The sequence below is a fragment of the Crotalus tigris genome, unplaced genomic scaffold (assembly GCF_016545835.1).
Source record: "Crotalus tigris isolate CLP2741 ecotype Arizona unplaced genomic scaffold, ASM1654583v1 scf7180000024458.850180, whole genome shotgun sequence".
Lineage (NCBI taxonomy): Eukaryota > Metazoa > Chordata > Lepidosauria > Squamata > Viperidae > Crotalus > Crotalus tigris.
Genome location: NW_024100628.1, coordinates 373131 through 386314, shown reverse-complemented (window position 1 = coordinate 386314; position 13184 = coordinate 373131). Strand labels below are relative to the sequence as shown.

At 35.4% G+C, this 13184-nt stretch overlaps 1 protein-coding gene across 2 annotated transcripts in view; it reads right to left on the bottom strand.

Annotated features, from left to right (window-relative positions):
- Nucleotides 1-13184, bottom strand: part of ATP9A (ATPase phospholipid transporting 9A (putative)) — an 86275-nt gene that overhangs the window by 46195 nt on the left and 26896 nt on the right. For both annotated transcript variants that reach the window (XM_039332250.1, XM_039332249.1), the window contains exons 4-9: nucleotides 11166-11274; nucleotides 9336-9394; nucleotides 4712-4763; nucleotides 3458-3552; nucleotides 3119-3199; nucleotides 1062-1137 (exon numbers count right to left, since the gene is read on the bottom strand). In XM_039332250.1, coding sequence (XP_039188184.1) covers nucleotides 1062-1137; nucleotides 3119-3199; nucleotides 3458-3552; nucleotides 4712-4763; nucleotides 9336-9394; nucleotides 11166-11274 — 472 coding nt within the window. The remainder of the gene's footprint in view (nucleotides 1-1061; nucleotides 1138-3118; nucleotides 3200-3457; nucleotides 3553-4711; nucleotides 4764-9335; nucleotides 9395-11165; nucleotides 11275-13184) is intronic.

The window sequence follows — 13184 nt, the reverse complement described above, 5'->3', positions numbered from 1 at the left end:
CCTAGGATGATCATTTATGCTGGTAATCGATTTATTCATGAGTTTAATTAATTTATAAACAGGTCTTAACCAATACAATTTACATACATATGCCCAATAATGTAATGATGGAGCTCAAAAATTAAACAAAAAAACATACATTCTGTTGTTAAAATCAGCAATCTTTTTTTGGGGGGGGGGAGGTAAACAATGATGTTTTAGGACTAGGACATGAAAACTGTTAGTGTCAAGAGAAAAAGTGTACAGCTGAGACGAAAACTAAACAAGATATAATTTTAATTTAAAATACAACTAAAAACAGGTATCATGATTAATCCCAATAATATAAATTATGGTTACCTTCTTTGAAATTAAACATTCAGTGGCATCTTATACCACATAAACCTTTTGGGAGAATTTAAGAATTTATTGGCACTACCCAAGTCATTCTTTTGGTCTCCTCTCTTTTGAGGGTTCTGCCTTTGACATGCCTCTGATTCAGCTAAGTACCTTGAACTTCCCTCCCTGAAGCTGCACATCCATGCCTTAAATGTTCAACATGATGGAAAGCTTATATAGAAAGAGGTGGGTATATTTAGCCATCTCAGGGGAGTGACAGTTGAATTGTTTCTTGAAATATGCTTCAGAGAAAAGCCTTTGATTTCTTCTAACTACAGCCTGATACATCTGCTCTTTTATCAGATGTTCTCCTTTGGAGTCACAAATGGGGAACCCCATTTATTTGCAGATCTTTTATCCCAGCTTCCCTTTAAAAATCCCCGTCACCCTTTCTGTAACAGATTTAAAATGTCAATATAGGGAGCAATTAAGTGCTATTCTAGCAGTGGATGCTTTCTCCAAAGGTTATTTATTGAAATTCCAAAGGTCTTCTCATCTATAAATGTCCAAAGGGGTAATTAGATGTCAACTCAAACTCCTGGTGGTATTAGCACAAGTGGAAAACTTCATTCCAACCCCTAATTTCCATTGACAAGAGATGATTATTTTCAATTACAAAGAAAGATTTTTTTAAAAAAAAATTGCTAACATACTCCCTGAGAAATTCACACATTAGGCCTTACCTGAAGCAATTACTGTGCTAGCCCAGAGGGTATTTTCAATACTCAAGCTCTCATTCACAGGAGGGTCACTGTCCTCCTGAAAGAGTCAAGGAAAAAATAAAAATAATTAAGAGCCTTGTGCATTTTTTTTTTAAAAAAAAGGTTCACGCACCATTTCTAGAATCTCATAAATGATCAGAGACGTTTAAATTTCTCAGCACTTCAGTCTTCAGATGCCGAAAGACCTCAGTGTTCTTTCTCTGTCACCACAGGTGTGAAGCCAATGTTAGAGTGTGATATATGTCACGACATTCAGTGATGCAGGCTGCAAGAAGCAACTGTTGAACTGCAGCTTTCGATAACAGGACACCCTGACATATTATGGTGATGTATGCTCAATAGCCTGCAGATTACATCACAGATTATCATTCAAATCTAAAAGGTTCAGGAATTGTTGTGTGGTTGTAGCTGTTTCTGAGCAACTCATTTTAAATACCGTATATGCCGGCGTACAAGGTGACCCGGTGTATAAGACGACCTCCGTCTTTGGCGCCGAGTTTAGCGCTTGTGGAAGTCATCTTATACGCTGGTATATACGGTAAGTCAAGCAAGAAAGGAAAACAGTGATATTAGCTTGAACCTGAAGATAGCTTATTCCAGTTATAAAAGATAGGTTCACACTAGGAATCAGGGGTAGGCACCCTTGGCTCTTTTACGAAGGTTGCCTACCCCTGCACTAGGTAAATCAACAATCTTAACTCCACAGTTTTGTTCACACATTATATTAAGAACCCTTTTGTCTATTGAGATTCTCAACCATCCAGGTCATGGTTGTTTCAAACGTGCTTTTCAAAAGGCAACTGGACTTTCTTTTTTTTTTTTTCCCTTGAAAAGGTTTTGCTTCTCAAACTGAAGCTTCTTCAGTTCTGGCTGAAAGAACTGATTCATTCAGAATGAAGAAGCTTCTTGGATGAGAAGGAAAAGTCTTCAAGGGAAAAAAAAACACAAGAAAGTCCACTTGCCTTTTGAAAAGCACCTTTGGGATAAGAATCCTTTTATGATTCAGGGCAAACAATTCACTGAAATCTGTCCTCTTCCTTCCAGCCTTTCTCTCCCCTCAACCATCCAAAATTACATATCATTTTTGTCAATTGAAATTAATAAAAGAAGTGTTTAGGAAAACTCAAACTACTAAAATAACTGTCAGGATGATACATAATTTTGAATCAAAACTAGTGATCGACCTGGCACTTTAAATATCAAAGCATTTTTTGAATTCAACAAACCCTTATATGTCTCCCTTTTAAATATCCTTCTGTAAACCATGGTTTGTTTTAAGTAGTAGAATAAGTTACAATGGCTGGGTTCCCAGATAATATTAAAGTAACACATCAAGCTTTTGATTTACCAAGATGTTCCCCATAATGGTCTAATGCTACCGATGTACTGACCACTATGGCTTATTAATAAGCATGGTTAAGACAAGCAATGGTTTGGCACCTAAACCATTACCCATCTTTATATTGATTACAAAATGGGACATTATATTTGATGATGTGCTGTTTTAAAAAAAATCAGTGCCAATTCTATTATTACCTCTTACAAGATTGTAGTACAAGACCAAACTATACTTTATGCTATTTGTCTCCAATCATTTTTGGTAAGATTAATTACAAATATCTATGGAATGATATAATTTTTATCTTAAAAGCTGTGTACTCTCCGGCTATAAAAATTGCACTCTCCAAAACAACTTGGAGCTTTATGAAATACTTCATTAGCGGCCAACTTGACTGTTTTTTCTTAAGCTTCAAGCTATAATGCTTGGGACAGACCTGGGAGATTATGTGGTAAATCTTCTCTTTGTCAAAAACGAAATCCCTCCTTATGAAAAGATAATTCATCCAACACATATCCCAAATGAAGCTCATTACAGGAAGCATTACTTTGGTCTAAAATCTACATGGAACATATAGAATATCTCCAAATATTGTTTTATAAGCTTTAAAGCCTCTCCTGACGTTTCTAAGAGACAATTTTACTTTTTTCTTTTGTTAAGCAACCAAGTCAGTGCTTACTCTTGTGAATGTCCCAACAAAGTTATGGATGTCAATGTTTGGCTCCTCTGCATACACATATGACCTGATCTGAAGAAGGTCCTACAAAGGAAGAGGAGAACTTGAGACAGAAAGGGGGCAAAATTCATCATAATAACATTTAAAAGAAAAAACACACACAAAAAGCTCCCCTACAGCTCCCCTATAGAAACAAGAGACCAAAATATGCCCAAGTAAACCATCAAAATTTCATTCAGCACATAGCCTACAAATTGATGTGAAAAGCAAATATATCAGTGGGAGATTTGTTTTTAATGGCACGTTAGGTTGTATAATTAAAACAATGTTTCTGTTACGTACAGAAGCAGTAGGTAACCTCTGAGTACAGCTGACAGGCAGACGCAGTTTCCAATCTGTTTCACCATCCAGCTGATCCGTTCGGAGAAAGCAGGATCCTATAGAAATATTCATCTGAGTTAATGAGATTTCCCCCCCATGCTATATATAGGAAATATAAATATCATCATTTAAAGCAAATTCTTTATGGACAAGTTTAGCCTACATGATACAGTAGGGAAAGAATCATAACTCAGTGATCAGAGATGTGTTTTACCTATAATTAATTGATCTGAGAGACTCCCCTTAAAAAAATAGCAAACAGCACACTGAGAAAAAATTAGAATAGCCAATAGAGCAGATCTGCCTTCCTCAATATTGTCCCTTCCTTGCATGTTGGACTTCATGTAAGGTGGCAGTGAAGATCTCATCACCTTCATGTCAGGAAGGACAACATCCATGAAGTAGACTCTAAGTACTGATACTTTGCACAAATCCGAAGTACCTCTGTAGATAAGTTGCAAATAGAGGTTTTACCATTTACTTTTATACATCATTCTTTTTTTGGGGGGGGCTAATATTAAGATAAATAATAATCCTATAATTCCAGTGTTGAGAGCAGCTCCATTTGTGCTTCCAAACCATCTTTTGATGTGGGTCACAGTCTCTGTATGACCTACAAACAATCTGACTGTGACCACCATGACTATAATATGATTGCACTTGAGTCAACAGTGCTACTGGCAGCTGTTCCCTTGATAAATATTATCACACCCAGCCAGGATCCCACTGTCTTCACTTTCCGAAGTAGTTTTCAAATTGTGCTTTTCTTTCCCCACAGTTCAATTTAGGTAGAAGTAAATAAATATAATGAAGAAGCCTCAGAATTGCTGATTGCATAAACACCAAGCCTTGGTAGTCTAGAGTTTGCCAGCTGCCTGAACAAATGGCTAGACATCTCAGAAGAGAAGTTAATATGAAGCTCAGTGAAGCCCAAGCTACCGCCAGCATGCCACATCAATCTCTCTTTCCTTCACACTGCTTGACCTTACACAACAGGACGTCCTGCAAGATAAACAAGCTCTATGTTTTTTTTTTAAATCACCAATTATAAAATAAAAAGGAAGCCTGAGCTATTGAAAATGAGTGTTTGAGTTGGTCAGACTCACCAAGTCTAAAATGGTATCTGCTTAGGTTACATGTTCAAAATGATTATTATGTCCCCTATAACTGGCAAAAGGTTAATGGTTATTTTCACAATGGGTTCCAGATGTTTACCGTTTTTTTCTGATGTCCTCAAGAAAATCATGTCAGCAGGGACCCGTTGGTTCTTCATTGGGAAAAGAAAGGCAGTCAGTGAATATTGGGTCCATAATTTTGACCGGAAATAGAACATACAACTAAGAAGATGCATTTTTTCATTCATTCAATTTCTATAGCTACCCATCTCAATCAATGACTCGGGCAGAACAATTATTAAGTGAAGGAGCTCATTGAGATAGGCTAATTATTGTGTATTATATAGAGATTGGATGATTCCATCCAAACTAAATTCACAGAGCTGTGTTACACAAGCAATTACGTATATAACTTCAAAGTCCAGTGTCAGTCTCTTCTAGGTCACCCCATAATAGAAAGAGACAATTTAGAAAAAGAAATTTAAATGGTACAGGGACTTCTGCTGGAGCAGGAGGTTGGACTAGATGACTTCCAAGGTCCCTTCCAACTCTGTTATTCTGTTATTTATTATTTAAGTGATATAGAAATAAAGGGAATATTTTGCCATTATAGTATATCCATTTATTCTCTTACATCAAAATGGTTATTACATTAGATATTTGTGTACAGTCACCAATGAAAGTAAAAGTATAAAATTTAAATAATTAAATCCTGAATGATTGCCAAAGCCCAAAAAAGAGCAAGCTCTTAAGACCAGTGAAGTAGAGATAGATGCATTTTCTAAAAATCAAACCTGAATACTGAACTGAGGTGTGATACTAGCAAGATTTCAGGCTTTTGCTAAAGCCAAACAGATTTTGGAGACTTCATAGACTATGGGGCCTTGACAGCTGCCCTGAACCACTTCCATTTAAGATGATAATATAAGCAGGAACTACTGCTTTGAAAACATGTGTCTGAGCAATTATCCAGGAAAGAAAGAAAAAATCCTTTCTTTTGAAAATAGCTAATCTGGGGACGTTTCCTTCCATTGCAATGATTCTGCTGCCCCCAAATGTCCTTATCAGGGAGGTAGTTTTCCCTTTACTGTTACATCTGTTTTCAGGGCAACTACCTTTTTTCTCATCCATATAAGCCAATGGAACCTGCTGTGTCTCTATTAATTTGCACAGAAAAAAAGGAAGATTGCCAGGGAAGACGTTATCTTCAACCTGCCAAGAAGTCTAATGATAACAAAATGCTCTTTGTGGAGAAGGTCTTCCTGCCAAATTCATCTTTGTAGTATGACGTTCTCTCCTAATTCTTCTCTACCTTGTAAGCGGCTCCAGTAATATCCTCAGAAAGTTTCCTTTTGCATTAATGTCAGCACCTGCATTTCTGAAAAGGGAAAAACACCTAAAGGGTTTTGAAAACCAAACCAGGCTTTCAACCTTCGGTCCAAAGCTGATCAAATAATGGAAATTCCTACCTGAAAATCTAATGAACTTCTAAGCAAGCATTAAGGCTGTAAGATATGGGTGGCAAATCCAGCTGATTACAATAGACCAGCAAAGGACTGGAAGTATATAAAGCACTGTGCTGTCATGTACTGGTCATCTAGATGTTTGCAGTCCCCATCTAGTAGTTCTAGCAATATATTTTTACTTTGCATACAATTATGAAGCAGCCTTCCCAATTTGGTGCCCATCAGATTTGTTGGCTTAAAATTCTGGTTATTGAATGAACATATCAAAAGGCATGAAATGGAAGAAACCTGCTGTTCAATGTGTTTTAACTATGAATTGCTACACCATCAAAACTGACACCTTCCAGAGCACAGAATAACTCAGAGAAGTAGTACACGATTGGCAGATATGGAGAGATTTGGCCCACAGAATCACCAAGAGTCAGACATAGTAGTAGTAGTAGTAGTAGTAGTAGTAGTAGTAGTAGTAATAATAATAATAATAATAATAATAATAATAATAATAATGATGATGATGATGATAATGATGATGATGATAAAGTTGGAAGGGACCTTGGAGGTCATCTAGTCCAACCCCCTGCTCAGGCAGGAAACCCTGTACCATTTCGGACAAATGGTTGTCCAGTTTCTTCTTCTTTTTTTTTTTTATTAAATTTTTAAAATTTTACAAAAACAAAACAACCCATCCCCAAACCTCCCCAACCCTCCCATTCCCTCCCCCAGCCTTCCCAGAGCTGAACATAGGCTTAATTGAAATTTCTCAAAAAATCTTTAAAAAAGATATAAACCATGAATAAATCTAAATATTGAATACATTAATTAAACAAATTATAAGATAATTAACAATGATATATATATGAAAAAACATAAATACCCAAAAAATAATACTTGAGAGGAAAAAGAATAAAGAAAAGGAAAAAAGAAAAAAGGTAAGAAAAAGTATAATAAAAATAAAAAATAAAAATAAAATAAAAAAGGAATAAAGTCTATAAGATGTTTTAAATTTTAAATATAAGTTATTGAAAAACTAAATAATATTTTTTAATATCCAACTTACATTGTATAAAATCTATCCATTTTTTCCATACCGCAAAATACTTCTCTTGCGATTGGTCCTTCAAGAAAGCCGAAATTTTTGCCATCTCCGCCAAATAAGAAACTTTAAAAAACCATTCTTGCAAAGTAGGCAAAGATTCCTTCTTCCAACATTGCCCTACTAACAGCCTTGCGGCTGTAATTAAATTTAACATCAATGTAATCTCTTTAGTATCACAATCAGTAACAATACCTAACAAAAACAATTGTGGGGTAAATTTTACCCCCCTTCTAAAAATTCTTTGAATATTCCACCATATCTTAATCCAAAAGGCTTTTATATTTTTACACGACCACCAAATATGATAGTAAGTAGCATCCAAACAACCACATCTCCAACATTTGGGCTGTAAGTCAGGATACATACGAGACATTTTTTGTGGATCAAGGTGCCATCTATAAAACATTTTATAAAAATTCTCCCTTAAATTCTGGGCTTGTGTAAATTTGACATTCCTCACCCAAATAATTTCCCAGGTATCTAGTAGAACTGGTTCACCAAAATTTTGTGCCCATTTAATCATGCATTCTTTAATTAATTCTGCCTCTAAGTCCAATTCTACTAGCATCCCATAAATTCTCTTAATATGAGTTCGTCTTTGATCTTTTACTTGTTTAAGAAAATTTTCATCTTCTCTAAGCCCACATTATGATCTAACTTCCATCTATCCACTATTTGTCTATACTGAAACCATGAGTATGTAATATTTTCTTGTGCTAGATCTTCCAAAGATTTTAACTGCCAATTTTTACCATCCCATCTAAGTAATTGTGCGTAAGAAACACCATCCATCTTGACTCCTCTCCTTATCCCCTCTATCGCATGCCAAGGTATAGCCCATAATGGGATTTTAAAATCACTTCTATAATATTTCCTCCAAACCCGAAATAAAGAAATCCTTATAATATGAGATTTAAAAATCCTATCTACTTTTTTATTAAAAATTAAATAGGCATGCCATCCAAAAAGTAAATCCCAGCCCTCCAAGAGGAGTATTTCTGCATTTGTTAAATTAACCCAATCACTAATTAATGTTAAGACCACCGCATCATAGTACAATTTCAAATTCGGTACCTTGAGTCCGCCTCTCTCACAAATGTCTTGTATTATCAATTTTTCAAGTCTCTTTGTATCCTGACCCACAACCTTTCATAATTATTTTTGTACAATTTTACATTAGAAACAGATAAAGTAACCCCCAAATATTTTACCTTATCAACAACCTCAAAATCTGTCAACTTGACCAAAGTCTGCTTATCCAAATTGGTCATATTTTTGGGTAATATATTAGTCTTGTTGTTATTAATTTTAAAACCCGAGACCCGTCCATATTGGTATATCAATTGTAATAACTCTACTACAGAATAAGTAGGTTGGGACAGGGTGCCCACCAATGTCCAGTTTCTTCTTAAAAACTTCCAGTGTTGGCGCATTCACCGCTTCTGGAGGCAGGTTGTTCCACTGGTTAATTGTTCTAACTGTCAGGAAGTTTCTCCTTAGTTCTAGGTTGCTTCTCTCTTTGGTTAGTTTCCACCCATTGCTCCTTGTCCTACCTTCAGGCGCTTTGGAAAATAGCTTGACTCCCTCTTCTTTGTGGCAGCCCCTGAGATATTGGAACACTGCTATCATGTCCCCCCTCATCCTTCTCTTTGTTAAACTAGACATACCCAATTCCAGCAGCTGTTCCTTATACTGTATGCTTTAGCCTCCAGTCCCCTAATCATCTTTGTTGCTCTTCTCTGCACTTTTTCTAGAGTTTCAACATCTTTTTTACATCACGGTGACCAAAACTGGATGCAGTATTCCAAGTGTGGCCTTACCAAGGCATTATAAAGTGGTATTAACACTTCATGTGATCTTGATTCTATCCCTCTGTTAATGCAGCCTAGTACTGTGTTGGCTTTTTTGGCAGCTGCAGCACACTGCTGGCTCATATTTAAGTGATTGTCCACTAGGACTCCGAGATCCCTCTCACAGTTACTACTATTGAGCAAGGTACCACCTATACTATACCTGTGCATTTGGTTTTTCTTGACTAAATGTAGAACCTTACTGAATGGATATCATCATCATCATCATCATCATCTCCTAAATGCCAATTGCTCTGTTAGTGTTATAAGAGTACTGAGGAAAATATTCCCATTTTTTAAATCCAGCCATACCTTTTCCACAATGATAAGGTCTCCCACTTGAATATTAGAACTTTTCACCTTCACTGTGCCTGAAGACAAAACAAATACTGCTTTAAAATTCTTCAAAAATGTATAATTCTTCACAAGACATCACTGAGCATTCTCAGTGACAACCTTCTCGCAATACAATTCTGAGGGAATTATTTGGCATCCTTCCATGGCTGGTATAGTCCTTGATGCTAAAAACTCAACAAGTATTAGCAAAGGACAATACCTCATTTTTAAAACACTGTAGAGTAGTTTTATGCAGCTATGAACAGTACAAATGACCTGCATGCCTTTAAATTTGAAGCAGAAAGCCAAAGCAAAAGATCAACAAAATGTAGACACAAATTAAAAATAGTCTCCCCATTCTTCCAAGAAACATTTGGCTTTTAGGAGACCTTACACATCATGACTTGCAAAACAGAGCACAAAAGGTTTGAGAAAATATTGGTTTTTGATACAGCTGGTAAATGCCAATGATCTATATCAAAGCAATGCTCTCTTGGTAGGGGGTCTCTTTGCTTTTCATAGAACTTTTTAAAAAAAAATGGTGGTCTGGTTTACTATGCTTTGTGTTCATGAATTGTAGAGAGAGGAAAGCAAGAAAACAAAACTCTTAAAACAAAAACCTAGAAAAGATATCAAATCCAGCATTTGCAAATTTAAGGACAAAACTGGGCCAAAAGATACATATTCGACGAAATTGCATCTGATAAATATAGAATTATCTTTTCCTCCCCCCAAAATATATTTTCAGTATCCCAGAAAGCAAATACAATTTTAAAAAAGAGCAAATGTGAATGTCCACTATGAAATTTAAAAGTACAACAGATTCAGAGCAAAGTTTTTCACAGCAAAGATTATTTTTGCCTTGTTGTTTTCTCTTCTCAGTTCTTAGCAAAGAAAGAGAAGAAAAGCCTGTTTTAATTAAGAGTGCCTTTTCATATGCATATTTTGTTATCCCCTATCCATTTATTACCTTTGTCTACATTGCTTTACATATGGATGCCTGCCTCCCCATTGTATCCTCCAAACAAATAAAGATACAAAGATAGTGGGTAGTTTCACAATAAGTATATTCATCCATGATTTGTTGACTAATTATTATACACTACTGACATACATGCTGGCTGATGAACCACACTATTAGGGCTCACACTACCTGTAGTTTGAGCCCTAATATTATTGTTTACTGTTTACAGTAATATTTACTTAATATTTGAATATCTGAAATCAGTTAACAAGTGAATTCATATATCACACTGTACCATAATTATGTTTATGGTTATCATTATTGTTTAGTTGCTCAATTCCAGTTGTAAGGAATTGAGCAACTAAACAATAGTTGTACAACTAAACTTTGTACAAGAAAATAAGCCACGAACCATAATTTATGATTCACATACTGAATTAAACCATAATGACATTTGTTTAGGGAGTTTCTGCTTCCAAAAACTTAGCAACTTAAATTTCAGGCTACTAAACCATGGCCTATCATTATGTGCAAATGGTAGCATTTTTTTTTTTATTTTCCAGATCTTCAAATAATTACAAATTTTATATATATTATAAATTTGCCTTGAAAAAAAATAATCATTAGCAGGAAGGTTTTGTTAGAGCAAAGCACTCTTTCAACAGGACACTATAAAGTTCTGCTTTGGCCCAAGTCACCAAAGGGACAATTAAAAGTTCTATCCATATATTTGACATCTTCCCCTTCACCGGTCAACCCCTTCTTCTCAAAATTGCCTTTTGATTATCATTATCTTTTGACAGAGTTGCAAACAGACAGAAAGCTGGAGCCAATTTCCTGACCTCTTGCTGTGAGCTTGCTGTAAACCTGAGAATTCACTTCCCTATCACGCATGTAGCATCGGATCTCTTCCACAGCCTCACGGATGATGGTAACAGTAAGCACAAAGCCCTAAAGAGGCAGAAAAAGAAATGGTGGAGGATTAGTCAAAGAAAAGAGATTAAATCCAAAGAACTTGTCTGAAGACCTGGGAAGTTAGTGGATAATCACAACATAGAATCAGAAATGTTCAGTTAAAATTTCTATTTCAGAAGAAACCATTTCAGAAGAAATGAATTTTTTTTCAGAAGAGACTAACATTTTATGATGTTAGATAATGTTATATAATATGATAAAAAGCATATGATATATGACTGACGGAACTAGGTATAGGTAGGGGGACTAGGAGTGACATGATAGCAATCTTCCAATATCTGAGGGGTTGTCACAGAGAAGAAAGGGTCGACCTATTCTCCAAAACACCTGAGGGCAGGACAAAAAACACTGGACGGAAGCTTCTCAAAGAGAGATCCAACTTAGAATTAAGCAGAAATTTCCTGTCAGTGAGAACAATTAATCAGTGGAATGGCTTGTCTCCAAAAATTGTGAGTTGCTCAATCACGAGGTTTTCAAGAAGAGATTGGACAGCCATTTGTCTGAAATGGTATAGGGGCTGCTGTTTGAGGATAGGGTTGGACTAGAACAGGGGTTCTCAACCTTGGCAACTTTAAGACTTGTGGACTTCAACTCCCAGAATTCCTCAGCCAGCAAAGCTTAAAGTTGCCAAGGTTGAGAACCCCTGGACTAGAAGATGTCCAAGGTCCCTTCCAACTCTGTTAGTATGTATTCTTTGTTACATGACTAGATATAACAAGTAGAAGTAAGCACAGGTAGTACAAAACACTACTAAAGCCACATTGCTACAAGGTTCAAGCTGCAAATATTCAACTTCTATGTTGCTACAATATTTCTGAGATGGCCTTTCCTTTTACTTTCTAGATAATACAAATACTTTTGGATCAAACCAAGGTTGTATCCATTTCACCATTGTGTTCATGCCAATAGTCAAACCAATGACTCTGGGAACTCCATAGATATTGTACTTATTGTATTTTCAAATATTTCTATAATATTTATTTTTAAAATATTCAGATATGAACAATTTAAACAAGACAAATAAAACACATTCAGTAAGAAGAAAATATCTTTTCATTTGTGATCCCAACAACTGATATTCCTAGGAAGAAATATATTTATTTATTAAATTTATATGCCATATATCTTACTACTCAAAGCTGTTTTGGGTAGCTACATAACCAGGCTTACCTAATTCTGATAAATTATACCATTACCTTGCTTAGTGCTTGCAAACTATCACAATCCTGCTCATCAAAATAATGTTTTAGATACTTGTTACTAGCAATCTGTTTTTTTTAAAGACACCCATTAATAGTGATTTATGTATTTTTTCATTTAAATGCAACACATGTGTATTCTTGAGCAAAAAGCTGGAAGCTAATGAACCTCTATTCCATGCAACTATTTTATAGTGCTGTTCTTAGAAATATTCTTCACTGAACATACAGGACTTCCTTCTAAGTGAGTGAGATTACAGGATTTATTCTTTTGAAGAGGAAGAGGGCAGAAATATCCTTAACTAAAATTCAACTTCTCAGTATGAAATCATTTTCTTTCATAGTTTTTTTTCTCTCTTTTTAAGACATACTTTAAATATTTAAAAATATGTTCCCAGATTGGGATTGTATATCTGTGTAAGAACATTCTTGATGTAGATTCTTCTTACCTGAATCATGAAAAGGAAATAATTTGTTTTGTAAATGTAATTAAGCTGTCCAAAGGAAATCAATCTGCTAGTACTAATTTCCAGCAATCTTCTACTCCTTTGCATAGCTTCCATGAACATTAATTCAGAATCACATTACTATATGCCTTCAAGGCTTGACATTACTTTACAAAGAGATGCAAATGATACAGGGGACTGATTCCAGCTCTCCCAAATTTGGAAATCATTAGTATACTGT